The sequence below is a fragment of the Phoca vitulina genome, unplaced genomic scaffold (assembly GCF_004348235.1).
Source record: "Phoca vitulina isolate PV1807 unplaced genomic scaffold, GSC_HSeal_1.0 scaffold23, whole genome shotgun sequence".
Classification (NCBI taxonomy): Eukaryota; Metazoa; Chordata; class Mammalia; order Carnivora; family Phocidae; genus Phoca; species Phoca vitulina.
This window is the reverse complement of record NW_022589726.1, coordinates 18,973,003-18,994,807: the sequence shown is the minus strand read 5'-3', so window position 1 is coordinate 18,994,807 and position 21,805 is coordinate 18,973,003. Positions and strand designations below refer to the sequence as shown.

Below are 21,805 nucleotides of genomic sequence, written 5' to 3'. Positions count from 1 at the left end.
GGGGGTGTGGAGGGTGGGGGGCAGAGAGCTTGGATCCTGGGCAGGGTGGTGAACCCCAGGATGGCAGGGAGGAGAAGGGAGGGCCAAATTCCCCCGCCTGGTCTCAGGCTGCCATCTAGCCTCCCTCTCACAGGGGGTTTATCATGGCAAGAATAGCTTCTGGAGAAGGAGCCAGGAGCTGGCTGCGCAGCCTGTCCAATTCTGACTGGCCCTCTATGAGGGCCCCACAGGAGGACGGAAGCAGCACAGGGTCTGGGCTGACCTCAGAGGTCCATGCTCAGGTCCCACACACCCGGGGAGCTTCCTCCCTTCACTCCCTAATACTGTCAGGTCTCTGGAGGTGCCCAGGTGGTGCGGGAAACCCAGGGGTGCTCAGCACTCAGTTTCCCCAGGAGCTCCAGATGGGGAGAGGGTGCCCAGGCAGTCCTCCTCAGCCCCTGATTCATGGCTGGCTGGGGCTGGGTGAGCGAGGGCACCAGCCTCGGTCCTGAGGCAGAGGCAAGGTAAGGCTTGGTAAGTGAGTTTAGGGCAAGGGTTGGGCGAAAAGGGTCAAAAAAGGTTCCTTGGTGGAAGCCCTCTGTTTGGGGAGGAGCCTCAGAAGAGAAAGGAGGTGGAGAGAAAAGTGACCCCCAGTTCCAGTTTACCCAGTCGGACCTCTGGCAAGAAGGTTAGAAGGGTAGGACTGAGATATTGAGATGGAGTGGCATGATTCTTAGTAGCTGGTGACAGCCTTGTACCACCCCCAGCCACCCACAGAAAAGCTGTCCCGGTTTTGAACCCTCCCCCTTTCAGTTCAGGATCAGGTTTGCCTCCCCGCCCAACCCAGAGGTCCCAAGCTGCTTGCGTGAGTCTAGCTGAAGTCCCTCCAGCTCCAGGGGGGCGACCTAGGCTCCTGGGCTCCAGCTGCATTACTCTGAGACCTCTGACTCCTGCGACAGGAACTTCTCAGACATTTCGGTGATTTTGATCACAGGGCCTTTTCTGTTCTTCTTTTTCCGGGAGGGGGCTCTCAAAAGGCTAGACTTGGAGGCAGCTACAGGGAACATAAGGGGTGGGGCAGGGAAGGGGCTGGAGGTTGGGGGGCCACTTAAAATGATGCCTTTAGGGTCATGATTCCCCGCACCATGTCCCCTTCCCCGCCATGGGTTCCTAGGGGAGTAGACTCACCGGTTCTGGATGTGGACTTCACCACGCTGACCATGGCGGCTGAAGGCAAGTCCATTCTGGGGGAGGACGGAAATGGGGGCATTTGAAGGGGGCCTGTGGCTCAAGCCCCCGCTAGGCCTGGGGGCCCTGCGGAATGGCAGGTGGAGGGCAATTCTTGGTTGTTATTCCCAGCCCCAGGCTGCCCTGCTGTGTGACTTTGGCTAGCCACGTTGTCCTCTCTGGGCCTCTGTTTCTTCTCCCCTGCACAAACGGCTAACATTTACGGAGCGCTCAATTGTGACAGATATTTGTGTGCAGAATAGTATCAGTCCTCCCCACCATAGTCTGTGTCATGATCAGCCCATTTTCCAGATAGGAAAACTGAGGATTTAATGAATGGGCCAAGGTCCCAGTTTGTAAGTGGCTGAGGCCGGACACGATTCCAGGTCTTCCTGGCTCACAGTATCCTGCTGGAGGCGGAGGCTGGCTTTGTGTGGGGCTGGCCCTCTGGTCCTGCCTTCCTGCGGCCCCACCCCGCTGGCCCCAGCCCTCACCGGCTCTCCTCGCCCTCCACCAGCTTGCGGTAGGTGGCGATCTCGATGTCCAGGGCCAGCTTGGTGTTCATGAGCTCCTGATACTCGCGCAGCTGCCGGGCCATGTCCTGCTTGGCCTGGTGCAGGGCGGCCTCCAGCTGGGCCAGCTTGGCTTTGGCGTCCTGGAAGGCCAGCTCCCCCTGCTCCTCTGCCGCCTTGATATTCTCCTCCAGCTTCAGGCACTGCAGAGGGAAGGGGTTCATGAGCACTGGGGGGAAGGAGAGAGTGGGCCAGGAGCCGGCCTCTGCCCTCTGTGGGGGTGCGCAGGGCAGGGAGGGCTGAGCAACAGTGTTCTTGGGTGCGGCAGGGGGTCGCCTTGCAGCAGGAGGGAGTTCAGTTAGACCTTAGGAGACCCCTGCCAGAGGCCATGAAGGAGGGAAGATGCACAGCACCCAGAGGAGCCTGTCCCAGCTGTCCTGACAGGGCGGCGCCTCCTCTAAAGTGCTGGCTGGAAGCTGGGCTTAGGCTTCCAGCCCCTTCTTAGTACTGTTGGCCCGAGGCCTGGGAGGGAAGAGGTGGGCTCTGGGGGTTTGTGGTGGTGGGGCTCTGTATCGTTCCCACAGCCCTGGCCAGTTTACAGACCACCTTCACCTGCGACACTCACGCGGTCCTCACAGCCATCTTAGGAGGACAGGAGAGGAAACTGAGGCACAGAGCTGGTAAGTGACCTGCCCAGGGTCTTGCATGTACTCAGTGTGTGTGTGTGTGTGTGTGTGTGAGAGAGAGAGAGAGAGAGAGAGAGAAAGAGTGTGCCCTTGCACTCCTCCTTGCCTCACCCCCAGGTGGGTCCTCCAGATACTCACATGACTCTTGACGGAGAGGATCTGGGATCGAAGCTTCTGGATGCGCACGTTGAGGTCAGCGATCTCACTGCGGCTGCTCCGGAGGCTGTTCCCAAAGTCGGCTGAGCAGGCAGCCCGCTCCTCCAGCTGGAGGGCATGCAGGACGTGACAGTGAGGGGCAGTTCACTGGGTCCCTCCCAGCACCCTTGCCCCTCGCCCCTTGCTGCTCCTTTTTTCTCTCACCTCCCAGCCCCTCCTCTTCCTCTGCAGCCCTACACTCGCAGGCCAGCCTCGCCCTCCGACACCCACCACGCCCAGCTCTGGCTGGGCCCACCCCTGGCCTGGTGTTACTTGGTGGTGGCACCGCTGTGAGCTCCTGGAGGGCGCAGACCCTGGCCTTTCCCCCACCGCATGGCCCCTCGGCCCCCGCAGTGCTGGGCTCTCACATTCTCCGTCGCCCCATGCTCCCCACTGCCCTCTCACAGACTCTCAGCGCTCAGAGCTGAAGGTGACTTCCGCCTTCCCTGGGGCGGCGCCTCCTGGGCTGGCGGCCTCCTGCCCCCTTGGTCAGCCCCGCTCCGTGAGCCCCGAACCTGTCTCCGGGAGTAGGCCTCGGCTTCCTCCAGGCTGCGAGCCGCGATGGCGTCATACTGGACCTTCACCTCCTCCACGATGCCGCTCAGGTCGATGTGGCAGCGGCTGTCCATGCCCACGGTCACCGACACGTCCTTCACTTGGGCTGCCAGGTCCTTCAGCTCCTGGCCAGGCACAGAGTGGGGGCTCAGGGCTGGTGGGTGGGGGGCACCAGACCCTCAGCCAGCCACGGTCCCTGCATCCCCAGGGGGAGTGGCCCTCTCTGTGTCCCAGAGAGATGACCCAATGATAAGGCCTCCCTGCCATGCGCCCTCAGCTCCGACTCCTGGGAAGCAGTTGGCCACTCCTGCTCATCCGCAGCTTGGCCTCCCTCTCTGGGTGGAGGGGACAGGGCAGCGAGGGACTCCTGCTTCCAGAGGCTCACTACAAGCCTATTGATTTCTCTTCAGTGTCCCCACCTCTCCCAGGGTGGGACACTTTCCTCCTGGCTGGTGTGGCAAAGGCCCAGGAGGTCTGGCCCCTCTGCTCCATTATGGTTCAGTGGTGTGCAGCTTGGCCTCGCCCTCTGGATGGGAGCTCCCTGAGGGCCTGGGGAGCCACGGCCTCTCTGGGTCCCCCGCATCTGGAAGCGAGCAGCTCAGTTTGCATATTGGAATGGGAGCCCATGAGTGATGAGGGGCAGGAGTGGGGCTGTACCCCCTGCTCCCCTGCCAGGGGCAGAGGCCAAGGTGAGTTCAGGGTCACCCTGGAGGCTCGTTGCCCCTCCCCATCTGGCTGACCAGCTCGCCTGCAACAACGCAATTTGGCCTCAATATTTTCATCTTCTCCCCATCCTTTAGGATCCCTCTTTCCTCCTCCTCTCTGTCCATCTCTCTGCTTAGAAAATGCCAGCCCGCATCCTCAGAGAGCCCTGGAAGTGGTAAACTTCTCATTTCCCCGGGGGACTCATTACAGGCCAGGCTCCGAGCTAAGTGCTTTCCCGCTATCCGCTGTCCTCGCCAGGCCCGCATGACCTCTAGCCCCAGGTTACAGAGAGGAAAGATGCGGCGGCACGGAGGGGTTAGGGAGACAGCTGTGGGCGCAGAGCAGGCCCCCAGAGCCCTTGCTGCTCCCGTCAAGCTCCCCTAGAGGGGCAGAGACAGGAGCCGGAAACTGGGTCTGTCTTCCTAGCCCCAGCTTTTGGGCCTGAACGCTCAGGGGTGTGTAGAGAGGCAGGTGGGGACAAGGGTGTTCCTAAGGGGCTGCAGGTGTCACCTTTCAGGCCCTGGGCCGCTGCCCCTGGAGGTGCCGAACCACCCAGGCCTGGGCCGGGCTGGTGCGGGAAGGAGGAGCGAGGGGCTGTGGCCAGCATTGTACTGGCAGAGTGAGTCAGGTGGCAGGGAGGGGGCCAGGCACCCCGGGAGGCAGGGGTGGGGCTCACCTGGGGGAGGGAGGGTGTGGGGCACACAATTACTCCTACTGGTATTCACAGTTCACCCTGACCCTTACTTAAGTACTTCAGTCAGCAAGTTTTGGCCAGTGTTCCCATTTTTCTGATTGCTTCATATATGTGTGTGTATTTATATATACCATATATGTGTGTGTTCTTCTTCTGTTTGTTTGAATCAGGATCCAAAGCAGATCCCGATCTCGCAATCGGTCCATATGTCTCTAAGTCTCTCTTATCCTATAGCTGTGCCTCCACCTCTCTCTCTCTCTCTCTCCTTCTCTCTCTTCTTTGCTATTTTTCGTACTGAAAACACTGGGTTGCTCGTAGCAGCGCCCACAGGCTGGACCTTACTGGCTGCACCGTCTGCTGGTGTGGAACCCGCTCTTCTGCCCCGGGCATGTCCTGAGACCTGGCAGCTGGGGCTGAGGCCTGCTCACATCCACGTTCAGTTTTTGTCTCATGACCGCATTCTGACCTTGGGTGCTACCTTTGGGCCCCCTCCCGACCCTCGGTCCGGCTTTATGCGCAGAGTGGCTGCGGTTGGTTGAGCCTCTGGAGTCTGCAGCAGTGAGGCTGGTGCTCTGACCCACAGCTTGTGCCCTGCGGGGTGGCCTGGGTCAGCTAGAGCCCCAGGGGCGGCTGCGGAGGCCTGCTGAGGAAGGCCGCCCCTCCCCTGTCTGCGAGCTGCCTGACCCTGCCCACCCGCATCCCTGGTGACAAGGATCGGCTCCTGCAAAAGGAAGCCTGCTGGGGGCAACCTGTTTCCATCCCGGAGCTGACAGGACCCTGAGCCTAGTGGCCAACTGCCCCTTAAGGACTCCAGATGAAGGATTTTGGTTGATCTTCAAAAGAACTTAGCAAACATCTCTGGGCAAAAGCAGGGGAAGGCCTGGCCCCTTGGCAGAATAAGGTCGATGGTACCTACAGACTCATGTCCCACCTCTGCTGCCCGGGTCATGCTTACAGACTGGCATTTCCCACATGGAACCAGGATCCCAGGCAGGCCTTGGCTGTGGACAGTTTGAGGAATGCAGCTTTGAGGCTTCCTTGGTCAACATGTTATGCGGGGGGGGGGGGGGGGGGGTCAGTGGGCATAGAGAGTTCCAGAGAAAGCCCTTTAGCCCAGGCCTGAGGTGGCATTTGTTATGGGCCAGGAAAAGGCCAGGGCATTGTCAGAATGCACTGGAGCAGGGCTTCTCCTAGCAGGGAGAAGGGATTGGCAAAACAGAGCTGATGGAGCAGCCTCGGATCCTTTCTGGAAGGAGGCAGGGTCAGCGTGAGCTTGGTAAACAGGAGTAGGAAACGGAGGGTTTAGAACATCCGTAGGCCTGTTCAGGCACGCCGGCCCCCGCTGGGCTGCAGAGGGTATAACAATGCCGGCTTGTGTTCAGCTACTACGGGACAGGCCCTCCAGGTTGGCAAGGATTGAGCCAAGGTGAAGTTTAAATCTTCTCTTTGGAGCCTGAGCCTGAGGAGACAGCCGCGGGTGGGACCACCCTCTTTGTGGTCTCTGGCTCAGGGGAAGCAGTGACCCTGAGGCGTAATTTAGAGCTGCTCGGTAAAATGTAGTGCTTAATGGCACCAGGAGCTGAATACTACCCCTTCTTAGTAGCTGTGTAACCCTGGCCAGGTTTTAAACCTCTCAGAGCCTCTGTTTTCTCATCTGTAAAATGGGTATGATTATCAAATTGAAACCAGCTAACATTTATTAATACTTACCATGTACCAGATACTGTTCTCACTGCTTTAGGATATATTAACAAAATAGATCCTCACGACAGGCCAGTGAGCTAGGCTCTATCATTTTCCCCATTTTCCAGATGGGGAAACTGAGATATATATAGAGAGAAGAACGTGCTAGGGTTCACATAATGACTGAGCCAGGATCCAAATCCAAGCTGCTCTAAAGTTTGTGCTCCCCTAATCAGGACCCCTACCTTTATAGGGTTGCCGTGAGGAGTAAATGAGATTACACCTGGAAAGCCGTTCACACAGCGCCTGGGGTAGAGTAGGTCCTCAGGAGATAGTAGCTAAGGACACTATTGTAACAGGTGATGAAGCTGGGGTGAAGGGTCCAGGGGCCGAGCAGCCTCCCTGGCAGTACGAAGGCGGGCGCCAAAGCAGCTTAGACACACCAGGCTCGCTCTGCAGGGAAGGGCATTCTGGGAGGTGCGCCCGGCTGCAGGGGGTTGTCGGGAGATCGCACAGCTAATCTCCCTGGAATGGGAGCTGATGGGTGGGGCAGGTGGCATTCTGGCTGGATGCAGCCAGGCCCCAAAAGCACCTGGGAGCTGGCGTGTACCTTGGAAGCTGAGGGGAAGTGTGAGCTCTTGGGTCCTCTCACCGGTTTGTGTCTCTGGAGGTGGGGGGCAGAGGGGTTACCCAGGAAGCTGCGGTGTATCCGTGAGGCCCTGAGCAGCCCATGGCCATTGGCTTCTGAGAATTTATCCTGGCCATGTGATGCGTGTGAGTGTGTGTGTGTGTGTGTGTGTGTGTGCAAGAGGAAAGGGCTGTTTTCTGAAATGCCAAGGTGGGCCTCCACAGCCGTGCTTTTCTGACCTGGTATCTGCTCCAGAGTCGAAACTAGAATGTCCAGCCCTCCTGAGGCTACTCACGTCCTGCCCTGTTTTTCCTTCACCTGAGGTAGCCATGGCTGCCACCTTCTTTTGCTGAGCCCTGCTTGGTCCCATGTGGTAGCCACGAACCGTATGAGGCTGTGGGCACTTGAAAGGTGGCAAGTCTGAATTGAGATGAGCTGTAGGTGTAAAATGCACCTATTTTGAAGACTTGGCATGAGAAAAAGATTGTAAGACAGCCTATTAATTTTTTGTACTGGGCGCCTGGGTGGCTAAGTCGGTTAAGCATCTGCCTTCGGCTCAGGTCATGATCCCAGGGTCCTGGGATCGAGCCCCGCATCGGACTCCCTGCTCAGCAAGGAGTCTGCTTCTCCCTCTCCCCTCCGCTTGTCCTCTCTCTCAAATAAATAAATAAAATCTTAAAAAAATTTTTTTTTTGGTATTGATTACCTGCTGACTAATCACATTTGGATATATTGGGCTGAGTAAATTGTATTATTAAAGTGAATTTTTTCTGTTTCTTTTTTTAAAATGTGGCAACTAGAAAAAACAATTACATGTGTGGCTCACTTTGTATTTCTCTTAGTGCCAGCGTAGAGACCCACTGGTGTGGGGACTCTTTTTAGCATAGGGTCAGGGCTGCCTTCTCAGCCTGCAGCGCTGCCTGAAGAGAGACGCAAACCTTATGACCCGACACCAACTTGGCACCTCGCTGCCCCCAGAGTAATCACCCCTGTGCCATGCACCGAACAACCCCACGTCCGCAGCGGTCCCGTTTCTCCGCAGCACTGCCATACCTTTACCCTGTCTGTACCACCTGCCCCCCCGGTACCCCCAGGAGCCGCCCATCACACTTAGAATAAGATCCAAACCCCGACTCGGGGCCCAGGGCCCTCTGTGAGCTGACCCCGGCCAGAGCTCTTCCTTCCCCCCTTCGTCACCAGACTCACTCCTGCCCTTGATGCTTGCCCCTCCTTCTGCCCGAAGCCCTCTCAGCTCTCCACTGGGCTGGCCCTCCCCAGGCTGGGCCTTCCCTCTCTTGTACCTCCTCTGAGATGCCCCCTGACCTTGACTTCCCCTCCCCTCCAGCACTACCACATCATCGGGTTCTGCGCAGCCCGGCCCTTTTCACCCTCCCAAATGATCTTGCTGAGATGTTTGTTGACTTGCTTATTACCTGTCTCCCCTTTTAGCTCAGTGGCAGCCCCCGAGAACATGGACTTTGCCCATCACACTCACTGCTATATTGGTGCCAGGCACCCAGCAGGGGAGCAATAAACATTTGTTACCCGGATGAACGGATTTAGTCATCAGCAGAACCCAATGAGCCTGGTATTATGACTCTCCCCATTTTACAGATGAGGAGACTGAGGCAAAGAGAGGAGAAATAACTAGCCCAAAGTCGTAGAAACAGAAAAGAAGATAGAGCCAGGATTGGGGTCCAAGGGCTGCTAAATCCAGATGGAGCAGGGGCCACGAAGTTTTGTGGGGGTGACTCTGGCAATGCCCAGGCCTATGGCTGGCCATGCCTGGACTACCTCCAGTTAAGTCTCCACGCCGGCTGGGCCGCTATCCTGGCTGGGAGCCAGAGCCCAGTGCGGATTCTGAAACATTGGCCCTGCTGCTGTCTGCCTGGCTCCATAGGGAGTGTGGGCAGAGGAACTCCTAGCCCACTTCTCAGGCCGGTCAGTGGGCTGGGTGCCCTGCGCAGCCCCAGAGGGCTCAGCCGGGGGCGGGAAGCTTCTTAGGGCGGTGGAGGTCCTGGTCCGCCTGGAAAGGCTACCTTCCTGCTGCTCCCCAGGGTTGCGCTGTTCTCTCCGCCAGGCCGCCTCCCATGGCCACAAACAGGTCTCAGGCCCATGGAAGCCCCCGCCGGGGGCCGAGCCTACTGGAGAGCAGTGTGGCCCATATGCGGCTACGAGGCCCAATCTCCCTCTCCACAGGACGAGACCGCCAAGCTGTGGTCAGCAACCCCTAGGGCCACTTTAGCAGAACTCTTCATTTCATTTTTATTTTTTTTAAAGATTTATTTGAGAGAGAGAGAGAGAGAGAGCAGAGGGAGGGGCAGAGTAAGAAGGAGGGAGAGAATCTCAAGAGGCTCCCTGCTGAGCGCGGAGCGGAGAAGGGGCTCGATCCTACGACCTTGAGATCATGACCTGAGCCAAAACCAAGAGTCAGATGCTTAACCTTAACCGACCAAGCCACCCAGGTGCCCCCATTTTAGCAGAACTTTTTGATGGCAGTGATGACTTTGATCCCTGCTCTGATCTTGGCCGCACGGCCATAGTTTGGCACCAGTAGTTTGCGGCACACAGACTGCCAAGTCCTGCCGTCCCCACAGTGGCTCGGCCTGCTTCTAGGTCACCTGCAGCATGGCCCCTCTAGCTCCTGACTCCCGAAACAGGGGATGTGGTGCCCGGGGGCAGAGTGGAGGGGAGGGGAGCGTCCGCAGTCAGCAGCAGGGCCCATCTGTGGACTGACCTGGCCGTGGGCTAGGCCTTGTGGGGTCATGGTCCCCCTAGGCTCAGGCAAGGACTTAGGGACACAATCAGAAAGGGATCCGGAGGCTCCTCTGCATTTACTGGGTCCTTTTTGTTCCGGCAGAAGCTAGCATTGTCTGGGAACTCAAGAATCTGACCACAGGTCTCCTCTGCCAAACAGGGGAGGGCCAAGGGCATGTCCGTCCGAGCTAGGCCTGTGGGTGCCTGCCATTTAGGCTGCGGGTATGGGGAGAGATGAGTTCAATAAGAACAGCTGTTCAAGGCCCCCTGGTTCCCTGTCTCTCAGGCCACTTCCCAACCCTTGCCTGGATGCACCGGCCCCCGACATGCCCTCCGCACCCCAGCACACTCAAAGAAACAGGTCCTCCTTGAGCGCGAGGCCTCTTGGGAACTTGCCAGTGCTCCATGAATGGAGGGATGAGGGGACGTGTTGGGTTATTGACCGCAGCGCGAGAAGGGGTTGGGAGATTGTTATGTCTGTGTTATGTCTGTAATGACTGCCGAAGGTTCCACGCCTCACTGGACACCCTTCCCTCCCTTGCATCCCTTACCTGGGGACGAGTCAGCTCTTGGTTCTGTGGGACACTGGTCTCATTTTCTCACCTGCTCATAGATGTTTTTCATCAGCTCCACGAAGCTCTGCAAGCCTTTTAACTTGGTTTCCAGTTCGGTCCGACGAAGACACTCTGCATCCAGGTCCTGGGGGTGGGAGCAGTGGTGAGTGCCAGGGGAGGGGGCATCTCAGGGCGGGAGTGGGGTGCTCATCTTCCTGAGGGAGATGGGGGTGACTCCCAAGGGAGCCCTGGCTCAGTGCCTGGGAGAAGCAGCAGGGTGAGGACAGGTACCCATGTCTGTCTGTGGTCCCGGGACTCAAGCCTCTGAGGGCTTTGCTTGGGGAGCCTGAGGGAACGAGGGCAGAGGGTCCATGAGGACGGAGCCCCTGGGGCAGGCTGGGCAGGCTACCTTCTTCAGCTGGACGAAGGTGAACTCCATGTCTGTGCGCTTGGAGATCTCCTCCTCATACCTGGGAGGGGGGAGGGAGCGAGGCAGCGGCAGAGAGAGAAAGAGAGAGAGAGGCTGCTCAGCTGCAGGTGGCAGGAGCTTGGGGTATGATTAACCCTCTGGAGTGGGGCTCAGGGCCTCTGCTGTCCCATTTGGTGCCTTATGCCAATTAGAAAAAAAGTGGCCTTTGCCTCGGGTGGATGCAGCCCCTCACCTATGACACATCCCTTCTAAGCCCATGACACCATTCTCTCACTCCTGGATGATCAGCCAGTTCTCTTCCAGGGCTCATCTGTCCCCTTCCTGGCTCTTCCTCATATCCACTTCCTCCTGGAAGCCTCTCCTGATTGCACAGCCCTGTCTCCCTAACTTTGTTCTCTCATCTTTTCCTTATCTCCTCCCCCAAGAATCTCCATTTCCTACAAGCTGTGCCTTTGGTCGAGTCTGCTCCGAGCTGTCTGCCCACGGTCCATCCTCTCCTACCTCCCCGCCTCCCCTCTGCATTGCTAGCTGGTAGGACACCATTCCATCATGTTCCCTCCCAAGGCGAGAGTGTGGACCTTGCAGTCAGATAGACCTACAGTGTGTTCTTGGGCAGGTAACTGCACCCCTCTTTCCTTGGCTCGCCCGTCTGTTAGGGGTGTGTGTGTGCACGTGCAGGGGTCGGACCAAGCCCACCCCTGGTACAGTGACAGAGGTGCATAGTTGATACTCCACAAAGGTGGGTTCCCTCTCTTAGCTTTGCCTCCTCCTTTCTCTACTCCACCTTGTGTTTGGAACAAGGACACTGTTGGACGAGAGACGGCATCTCTGGGTTTCTGACCTTCACCCCTTGCTCTAATCAAACCTCTGTCTTGGCCCTCCCCGGGGTGGGTGTCTACCAGCGCAGACTTCTTGCCCTCAGCCCTGCCTGCCTCCGTGGATGTGGGGATTCTGTGGCTTCCAGGGAATGCCTGAATCACTGGCGGCTCTAATTACAGTCGCCTGCCCACCCAGCTCCCTGACCTCATGGCAGGGGCAGCGTCACCCTTCGCCCACGTCAGCTGGCTGGGCCTGCCACCACTCAGGCCTTGCTTTCCACCAGGCTTTACCTGAGAAGCTGAGGGGAGCAGGCCCCAGCTAAGAGCCCGCCGGGCACTGGGTCTCTGAGACTCAGTGTGCTTAGCGCACGGACTCCCGGCTGCTGCTTTGGCTTCCCAGAGTCTGCAAGGGGCTCTCAGGATGTGGGTCGCGGGCGTGGTGTGGAGGGTGGGCCAGGGGGACTGGTCTGCAGTCTGGGGCCTACCAGAGCCAAAAATATGCCCAGGAAGCTTTTCTTGCTCCCTTTTCTGTGCAAGTGGGCTCCAGAGCCCCACTACTTGGGTTTAGGTCCTGGCTCCTTGCTAACTAGCTGTGGGACCTTGGCTAAGCTGCTTGTGCGTGCCTCAGTCATGACAATAGTGATGTCACGAGGGTTATATAAGTTAATACACGGAGTGTTTACAACAGTGCATGGCACCTGCTAAAGCTATTATTATTACCTGAGCTCTGCTCTATCTAACATCAGGCTCTGGCCCTCATTCCCTCTGCCTTGGCCTCTAGCCTTTCTGGAGACAAACCATGGGAAGCCTCATGGCAGAGAGAGCGGATGGTTCTCTGCACTTCCATCCCAGACTTCCCACTGGGAATTTGGTGGCCTCTGAGGACTTCCCTGCCCTGGGGGTGGGGGTCTAGAGAGCCCCAAGCTGAGAAGCCCCTCATTGGCTGGCCCTCCCTGTGTAAGCCCAGTGGTCAAGGCTCTCCCCTTCTCCCCTCCCATCTGGATAGCAGAGTTCTGCCTGCTTGGGGGCAGGACCTTGGAGAGAGCTGTCCGGTCGGGGTTCTCTGAGGTGTCAAACCTCCTCCTTACCCCTCACTGTCCTTCCAATCCTTTTGTATAGCCTTCCCTCCTCCCATTTCACCAACTCCACTGGATTTCAGCCCTAGTTCATCCCCTCAACCAGAAGCTCTTGTGCAGTGAACCTCCTGCACAACAGTATATGGCACCCCCTAGTCACTTGCTACGTGGCCTTGGGCAAATGATTTCCCCTTGTGGGGCCTCTGCTTCATTCTTAATAAATACAAGGGTTAGCTAGCTGATCCTTGGGGTCCTGGCTACATCAAAGCTTTTGGAAGTCTCTGTCATTATAGAGACTTAGGTAAATGCTATCTCCCCCACTCCACTCCCAATCCCCTGCCAGTCTGCCAGCCACCAGTTCCCAAACCCATTCTCAGCCCTTTTCAGCTTGTTACACCCCCCCCCCCCCCCCCCCCCCCACTTGTTTATTTCTAGGAGTGAAGCTGATCTCATCAGCCTTGTACAGGCAGGGCACACCCCTCCCTGTCAGGGCTTGGCCTGGCGTCTCCCGGCTCCTGGGGCCCCCCCGGCTCTACACAGCCAGGCTGCAGCTTCCCTGGCTGTGGCCTGTGGATCTAGAAGCCCTCCAACCTCACCTCCCCCAAGCCTGGTGGGTTTCCTACCCAGAGAGGGGAAGAGAGGCTCTGAGCCAAAACAGCAAGCTCAGGCACAGATGGAAACCAGGCAACAGGCCAACGGAGGAGGCTGAAGCAGATTAAAACAACAAGTAGTGTTTGCACAGAACTTCCAGTTACAAAGTGCTTCCATGGATGTGATCTGGCTGGGCTCATAGGAGCAGCCTCCTCCCGCGGCTGGCTGGGGTTACGGATGGGCTTAGCGCACATGGCTGTGTGACTGAGGACAACTCCCTGCCCTCTCTGGGCCTGTGTTTCCTTCCCCATGAAAGGATGATCCCAGGCCCCCATCCAGCCATTCTCTGGTTTTTTGAGAGCCAAAGAGCTGCCAGACATCAGTGAAACAACTCTTGGATTCTGGTGTGCCAACACGATTCCCCTCATCATGGTCAGATGTTGAAGCTAGGCAGCTCGGAACGGGCAGTGAGGTTCCCCATGGGTTTCTGTTAGGAACTGGTAAGGCGGGCTGGGGGAGAGGGCCCCTCGGCCATGGAGGGGCCCAGCCATGAGGAGGAGCCCAGGCCAGGGCTGCAGATCATGCTTGTTGGCCAGAAAGTTCCAGATAGATCCACAGATGAGGATATTGAAGCCCCCAGAGTGGGGAGAACTTGCCACGTGACCATCTCTGACTATGGCCTGAGCAGGGGAGGTCATAAGGAGAGGTGGTGGGCAAGCTGAGCCACAGCGCAGAACTGGACTCCTGACGGGCTGCCCCAGTCCCTTGGCTGCTCCCAAGACTGCAGGCCTCACCTTGGGTTGGCAGAGCTTGGGGCTGGGCCAAGCGCTGGAGGAAGGGAGGGGAGGGGTTCAGGTACATCCCACCCTCCCTCACCCAGGCCGAGGGCCTCCTCAAAAGGACACCAGACCAGAGGAAGGAGTGCAGGGACACAGCCTCTCTGCTCTGTCTCAGCTTCCATGTCCTTGAAGCCCTTCCTGCTGTCTGGTCAGAGATGTCACCTGTCCTCTGAGGGACCCAAGCACCTGGTCTGCCTCTCCTCACTGCCCAGTTCAGTTCAGCAAGCCTGTGTTAGCAAGCTAACAGGGACTACTGTTAGCCTTCTACGGGGTAGAAGAGTTGCCGTTTATGGTGGCCGGGTGCCATGCTGAGCTCCCCACTTCCTCCTCATGGCAGCCTCAGGATGGCTCAGCACCATCACTCCCACTCCGCACAGGGGGATACTGAGGTTTGGTTGTTGAGCCGCTTGCCCGAGGTCACAGAGCTAGTGAGGAGTGGAGGCCAGGAGTGAACCCCTTCCAGTCTATGGGCACCTCACAGGCTGGGGCTGTGGTTTTTCATCTCTCTAGATCCCAAGGCGACCACTGAGGTCAGGCATGCATTACCTACAGGGGATTGCTTCTTTATTCCAACAGACCCCCCGCCCCCCGTTCTGCCCCCTGCCTTCCCTTTCCAGCCCACTCGAGATCAAATTTCCAAACATCTGTTGTTCTAGCTGGTGACAATCTCCCATTGCCAGTGGGATGTGTGGGCGGGAGCAAGTGTGTTTATGGGCACGGGAGGAGGGCACAGGGCACAGGGACTGCAATGGTGCCCAGGGCCGGCAAGCACAGGGCTTAGCTGTCTGTCAACCTGAGACTGACTTGGTTGCCAGGGGCACTATTTGGGAGGGTTGCTGTGGGTTCACAGCCATCTCCTCCCCATATTTAGAATACTGGCTGGCACATAGTAGGTCCCCAGTAAGCACGTCTGTAGTCAAGAGATGTTCTTTAAGGATGTCTTCTCGCTTTCTGGCTTGGGTGCCCGGGGCCTTGCATCCGGGTGCAGGTTGGTTCCCACCCTCGGCCCCTGCCCACAGCCCCAGTGGGGCGCACCCTACCTGATTCGGAACTCCTCGACCTTCTGGAGCACCTGCAGCAGGTTGGCCTCCAGCCGTCCCCGCTCCTGGCTCACTTTGAGCAGCTCCTCCTGCAGCCGGCCCTGGTACTGCTCATAGAGGTGCCCGAGGTCGAAGGTGCCGGAGTCCTGGCCTTGCAGGAAGCGCCAGCGGGTCTCCAGCAGCTGGTTGCGCTGCTCCAGGGCCTGCACCTGGGAGAGCAGGGGAGCGGCGGTGAGAGGGCCTGGCGCGGACAGGTCGGGCGCGGAGGCCCCCGGACAGCCAGCGGGCCCGCATGGGGGCCTCCCCGGGCAGTGGCGGCTCATCTGTTCTGCGCTCACCCCCCGGGGCCTCACTGGGCGCAGCCGGATCACATCTCCAATTGCGGATGGTTCACACAGAAGATGGCAAGATAAGGAGGGAATCAGAAAGGGGTGGAGCCAATTAGCCAAGGTTTCTTCGGGGAGGAGCGGGGCCCGAGAGAGGAGGGAAGGGGCTGAGTGGGCCCATGAGGTGACAGGCCCTCCATGCCCGCCTGGGGCTTGGGTGGGAGATCCCAGGAAACACAGGGTGTCAGAGGCCTGTCTGCCGTCCCCCCCCACCCCCCCAACCTGACAAGCCTAGTCTCATCTTGCCGTGGAAGCTCAGCAGTGCAGGGCCTGGCGAGGACTTCATTGTTAATGCTCCAGACAACCCTGGACTTGTAGCCTCTCCAGGCCTCAGTTTCCCCAGCTAGAAGTCGGGGCTGACACGGCCTGCCCTGGCCGCCTCTCAGGGCTGTCTGGGAGAGGAAGCTGGGGCCGTGCTCCGGAACAGTAATACTAGCAAGTGTTTATGTGTTCCCTGCTGTGAGCCAGGCCTCGTTCTAGATGCTGGACATCTTCGCCTCATTAGTCCCCACGTCCTGATGGGCTAGGTGTAGTCGTCCGCCGCACTTTACAGAGAGGCCAAATAACTGGCCCAAGGTCACAAAATTAGCAAGTGGCAGAGCCAGGTGTGGAATCCAAGGCAGTGGGGGTTTAGACTCTTTTAACCCCCACAACATGGGGCTCCTGTCTGTGGCTGGAGTCACCGCGGCCCTGGGACCCACCTGCCCTTCCTGGACTGACGTCTGCCTCTAGTTGGGGCCGGCCGGCGTTGCCTTGAGGGTGACAACGGGGAGGGCTCTGGGCACAGCTGCTTCTCTCAAACTGCCTCCTTCCCTCTGCCCCGCTCACACTGCTGCAGGGCCTCCCACGGCTCCCGGCCCAACCACTGCACGCTGTCAGGATCCCTCTTGAATCCTCTCCTGCCCTCCACCCAGTCCAGCCCAGGGCAGCCTGGGGGGCCCCCTGCCTCTGCCCAGGCTGCCTGTTCTCTCCAGGCTCCAGCCTTCCTCTGACTGTCCTTTCTACCATCCCCGTCCCTCCCCGTTTGCGCTCCCAGCTCCCCTCCTGCAGGAAGCCTCCAAGAATCGGAGCTCAAGGGCACCCTGCTGGCTCATTGGGGGAGGGTGGGGGGGAAACATGTGACTCTTGACCTTGGGATTGTGGGTGGGTTTGAGCCCTACATTGAGCGTAGGTAGAGATTACTGAAATAAATAAACTTAAAAAAAAAAAAAGAAAAGTAAAAGAAAAAGGATCGCAGCTCAGAAGAAGGCCCCTCCTCCCTTCCTTCTGAGGTCCTCAGTTTATCTGCTCCTCACTTGTCCGGACCTCCCACCCTCCCCGTCAGATGGGGAGCCACCTGCTATCTTCTTGGGATCCCTACCACTTGGTGCCCACGTCAGGGGCAGCTGCGAGAGACGGCTGGGGCCTGGCTCCTGGTCAGGCTGTGGTCACGAGGGTGCTGTGACAACCAGCCCCGGGGGGTTCCCCAGGCTGCTGGCTGCCCCCTGCCCGCTGATGGCTCTAGCTCCCGCGATCACGGCTGAAAGAGCCAGAATCATAAGCAGGAGCCTTTCGGGTCACTGGTTTGTACTCTTCATCTACAGAGGGCGAGGTGAGGGCCCACGGCGGTCAAGGGACTTGGTGGCCAAGCTTCTCAGGCAGGCCCACCTGATGGCCGCTGTCCACTCTGGACCTTCATGGACTCCCCATTTCTTTTGAATTTGGGGGCCAGGTGGGCCCTCCTCTTTCCTCCTGTCCTGCCCACATTCTTGGGTTTTCCCGTGACACCCTCCCATCCTTGAGAAGTCCCCTTTGACGTTCTCAGTAGACAACGCCACCAGGAACCCTGGGCCATGGCCTTGTGGGCTTGTCATCGCCCTGCTTAGCTCCCATTTGTGCTGGGACGTTCAGCTCACAGCCACCCTAAGCCTACAGTCTGCTGTTGTCACAGCCAAACAGGTTCCGTAGGGATGGCAGTCAAGAGGGTTTCTGTCCTACCGGCGTGTGTGAGAGGGATGTCTGGTGGGGAGGATCCTTGCTCACTCCACCTTCCTTCCGATTTGACAAGCCAGGGCCCTGTGTTTACATTGAGGGTGAGGTGAGAGGGGAGATGTGAGGCTCCCTCCTCCACCCATAAGCAACAAAACACCCTTTACGCCAGGAAGTCCTTCCCTTAGTCTCACCTCAGTTTCCTATGCTTCAGTACCAGCCGCTGGGGGATGGTGTGCGTTTGGCCAACCAGTCCAGCCAGAGAGCACTTTTGGTTGTGAGACATGGGGCAGCCCTTTCCCTGCTGCTGTGTGTGTGTGTGTGTGTGGGGGGGGGGGTAGTTTCTTGTTGTCTCAGTGGGTGGGGATGGAAAGTCACCCCCATCCAGGACCTTCCCAGCACAAGGCTCCTCCCTCTCTGGAACAAAGGCCCGGGGAGGGCTGGGGAAGCAGTTCATCGCTCTAACCTATCAAGGCTGCTGATCACTCACCTCTTAGTGCCCTTCCTCCCCGTTCTGACTGACCCCCTGCCCTGAGATCATAGGCAGCACTCTAGGAGGGGCCTCAGAGAGCAAACCCCTGGTCTACCTGCCTCCCGTTTTATAGGGGAGGAAACTGAAGCCCACAAACACAGAACTCACTGTGACCCAGCCCCACCGCCCAGCTGAAAAGCAGGCCCAGCCCGGGGTGGGGAGAGATGTGCTTTCTGTATTGGGAACCGAGCAGCCCCAGGCGGCTGGAGCTCCTGGCTGGGGGCTCCCCGGGGAGGGAGGCCTCAGACGCCGGCAGTGACCCCAGGGGCATGGGGGGTGGTTGTCGGTTATCAGACCCTCCCGCCAGCAGGTGCCCGCTGCGTGGTGGTTCCGGTGACTTCCAGAGGCCGCACAGGCCCACGGGAAGACATTGTGCCCATCCCTCTGTCCCCGGGCCTTTCACCGCCCCTCTTAGGTCCCCTTTCCACAGCCTCCTCAGGTGGGCTGCTGGCGGTCCTTTCTCTTGTCCCATCTCCATCCCGTCTACGGTCTGCACGTGCCTCTGTGGGATGGCACCGCAGCCTTCTCCCGGCCTGCCTCAACCTCCCCTCCTACTGCTGCTACTCTCTCCCCCTCCTCTCAGGGCTGTGCCCCTACCCACCCTGCCTCTGGCATGAGCTCAGGGCTGTTTACAGAGCAGGAGCAGAGCAGGGAGGCGGAATCTGAAGCTCAGAGAGGGTAAGTGGCTTGCTCAAGGAAACACAGCCTGCAGAGGGAAGACCCAACATGGCTCCAGGGACCCTCGGCTGACTCCTGGGGATCAACACCCCCATCCTCCTCTTCCTCCTTCACTTCCTCCTTCTCCTCCTCAGTGCGCTCTGATTTCTCTTGGTGCCTCAGAGGGCCCAGAGGGGACGAGGAGTTGAAGGGCCCCTGTCTGTTTCTTCCCTTTGCCTAGAGACCCCCAGGCCTGTGCTGGTTATGGCTTCTTGCCCCTGGACCCATACAGTTCTTTCCGGCCCCGGCCCCGTGTACCACTGCTACCCACGAAGCTCTCCCACCCTCTTCTCAGGCTCTTCTCAGGCTCCTGCCTGCAAGGGGCCACCTAGGTTCAAGAGCTCCCTGGGCTGGGCCCATTTATGATATTTTTTATTTAACAAACAGAACCCATCTGGCACATGGTAAGTGCTTTTTAAATGCTTTTCAAAAATTATCCCATTTGATCCTGACCAGCCCATTACACGGATGCATACTGAGAAGCAGAGAGGTCAAATAATTTGCCTGAGATTAAACAGCTGGTCAGAGGTAGAACCCGGATTCAATTCCAGGAATGGGGTTTTTCCCTCGGGCCCTTGAGGCCTTTACAAGGAGACGGGGAGGACATAAGTTAACAGACTGAGCTAACGACCTTCTCTGTAGGGTTGGTGGATCAGCTGGGGCTTTTTGGCCCCAGCGATCAGGGTCCCCAAGAGGCAGGCTCCCATGGCTCCAGCGTCCTACCCTGAAGAGCATCTGTCTCAAGGCCAAGGCTCTAGGGTTGGGAGGCTCCACTTCTGCTAAAGACCTCAGAGGGTGTCGCCCTGGCCCCCGGGCACCGGACCCCAGCCCCTTGGGCCCCCTCCCTGTGCCTACATATTTTTCCTGTCCCCAAGGCCAAGGCACAGGGTGATATCAGCCCTGGCGTTCAGAGAGAAAAGCCGCCCATCCGAGCCAAATTACATAGCTCACGAAGCATTCCTTTTAAGGGATTAAAGCGGTTTCGAGAGGAGGTGGCTCTGCAGGGACCTGCCTCCCAGGGCAGCAGGCTGTTTTCCTAGGGCACACAGCCCAGCAGTGCAGGGCTCTGCACGGCCGGCCAGGCCCGGGGCCGGGGGAGGGAACGCGCCACCTCAGTGGATGGTTGTCCTTCTCCAGCTGTCATTTCCCCTCCTCAAGCCCCGACCCTGGTCACACCCCGGGTGCGGGTGCAGGAACGCTGGTCTGGGCACATGAGTTGGGGGGAGGGGAAAACAAACCCACAGACCTGAGTTCAAGTCCAGACTGTATGCCTGGTGGTAGTGTGACCTTGGGCAAGGCACTTAACCTCTGGGATGCTGTCTCCTCATCTCTACAGTAGGGGAAATAGCCACTGGGGAGTGTGGCCGTGTAAGCCAATGACACTCATTTGTGAAGTTCCCGCAGAGAGCTGGGCACAAGCAGATGCTCCATACGTGTTACCTTCTTCCCTCTGCCCCTCTCTATGGATGCCCGCCTTACGGGGGACCCTAGCAACATGCAGGGGAACACCAAGGCAGGGGGACAAGTGCAGACAAGGACCAGGGTGAGGGCAGAAGGATTGGGCTCTGGTGTACTGAGTAGGAGGGAGAAGTTGAGTTTTCCTCATCTGTTAAATGGGCATAAAAGGACTTCTTTCATAAGGTTGTTGAGGGAAACTGAGGTAAATATGTAGAGCATCCAGTACGGTGCCTGGCATGTAGTTAGCAATTAATGCAGCTGTTAGTATTATGATCCTTGTTTCTGGGCAGGGCAGGGGGGCAGAGCTGGGAGGGCCGATCTGGAGAGGTCTCTTGGAGGAGGTGAATGAAGAGTGGGCTCGGGAGGTGGGCAGGACTTTCTCAGAGCTCTTGAAGCCAATGCCCTGGGGTGGAGGTGGGCAGGAGTGCCTCGCACCAGCATGCCGGCCACGGCAGTGGGGTCTAGGAAGTCTGGGTGCTGGGGACTCACTCCCTCTCTCATGTGGGTGCCGGGGAGGCCTGGCTGCCTGTCTGCTTCTGACTCGCAACACCGATTCTCTACATTCCTATCTCCTGACATGCTACTGCGGCATCCCTAATCCAAAGCCTCCTTCTGGAGGCTCCAGGTGCCCCTTTGGCCCTGCTGGCACTTCTGACCTCCGGAAGCTGAGCAGGGCCAAGGCCTGGAAAGGAGGGCGGACCCTTGGGAGCTCATCTCCTCTGTCCGCCTGCCTTGGAGTCGGACGGCAAACCATGTCTCCATCAGCCATTCCTACGAGGGGGTATCCTCCTGGCCACACTTGGAGCTCCTCCCTAGTGTCAGCCTAGGGGGACAGTGACCCCAAGCCACGAAGCACATTATTACCCAGACATCCCTCAGAGCCATCCCGGGGCCTCTTTCTCCCCCAGTGCCAGGATGGCTCAGAGACTTCTCTCACCAGCTCTCTGTTCAGAGCTAGCCTGCCGGCTCCTCATTGGCTGGGGTCAGGGGTGTGGCATGATGCTCCAGAAATACAGAGCTCAGCCGCCTGCGCAGGTCTGAAGGTCCTTAGTTTTCAGTTATCAAACCCTTCTGCCAGCAGGCGTCCTACTTCAGGCGCCACCCCCCTACTTCAGCTCACCTTGCCAATCAGGGAGGCAAATTTATCATTGAGGACCTTCATCTCCTCCTTCTCCTGGTTCTTCTGCTGCTGGATGGCTGGGTCCACTTTGAGGTCCAGGGGCACCAGCAGGCTGGGGTTCACGGTTACCTTGGGGATGGTACCAGGTGCCTCGCAGCCTGTGAAGCTGCGGGAGCTGAAGCCCGGCCCGGGGTTCCCGCAGCTGCCCCATCCCGAGGTCCCAGGCCGGGGGCCGCCCGCAGGGGTCACCTCACAGCTGCTAAGGCTGCTGAAGCCAACGACGCAGGAGCGGCAGGCCATCGCGGCCCCCGGGCCCGGGACGCGGGAGGGCACGGGGGTGTGAGTGAGCCTTTGCGGGGTGGCAGACAGCTGGCTCTGGTCGCAGGCAGGGCAGGCTGGGGACTGAGGAGCAAACACCTGTCCTACAGTGCTCATTAGCTCCAGGAGGGCGGGACGCCTCCCAGCCCGACCAACCTGTTAGATGATGCGATGCTCCTGCCCCTCCCCCGGCACCACGCACACATCTCCTCCCTGGGGCCTGAGACTTGCCTGCTTGAGGGGGCTGTTCACAGGCCCCCCTATCGAGCTGGGTCTGGCTCCAGGGAGGGGGGCGGCGAGGCTGGGCTGGCTAGCGGGCTGGGTGGGGGTGCGGTGG

At 58.6% G+C, this 21,805-nt stretch overlaps 1 protein-coding gene across 2 annotated transcripts; it reads right to left on the bottom strand.

Annotated features, from left to right (window-relative positions):
• Nucleotides 1-908: 908 nt before the first annotated feature.
• KRT80 (keratin 80) lies at nt 909-21,450 on the bottom strand. Of its 2 annotated transcripts, none has more exons than XM_032421071.1 (9): nt 21,151-21,450; nt 14,970-15,178; nt 10,585-10,645; nt 10,225-10,320; nt 3,115-3,279; nt 2,543-2,668; nt 1,701-1,921; nt 1,168-1,223; nt 909-1,033 (listed from the first exon to the last, which is right to left on the bottom strand). In XM_032421071.1, exons 1-9 carry the CDS (start codon nt 21,448-21,450, stop codon nt 909-911), a joined length of 1,359 nt encoding a protein of 452 aa, XP_032276962.1. The 2 variants fall into 2 exon arrangements, with proteins under 2 accessions (XP_032276962.1, XP_032276963.1); XM_032421072.1 differs by lacking the exon at nt 909-1,033 and adding an exon at nt 1,034-1,068.
• Between the last annotated feature and the right edge of the window lie 355 nt (nt 21,451-21,805).

Bases quoted from the DNA above. Each gene is read 5' to 3' on its own strand.
- KRT80 (XM_032421071.1), bottom strand. From the start codon at position 21,450: ATGGCCTGCCGCTCCTGCGTCGTTGGCTTCAGCAGCCTTAGCAGCTGT. The intron at 10,646-14,969 runs GTAGGGTGCGCC...CCCCCCTCCCAG, and splicing joins GTCGAGGAGTTCCGAATCAG to GTATGAGGAGGAGATCTCCA. The intron at 3,280-10,224 runs GTGAGAAAATGA...GTGCCTGGCCAG, and splicing joins TGAAAAACATCTATGAGCAG to GAGCTGAAGGACCTGGCAGC.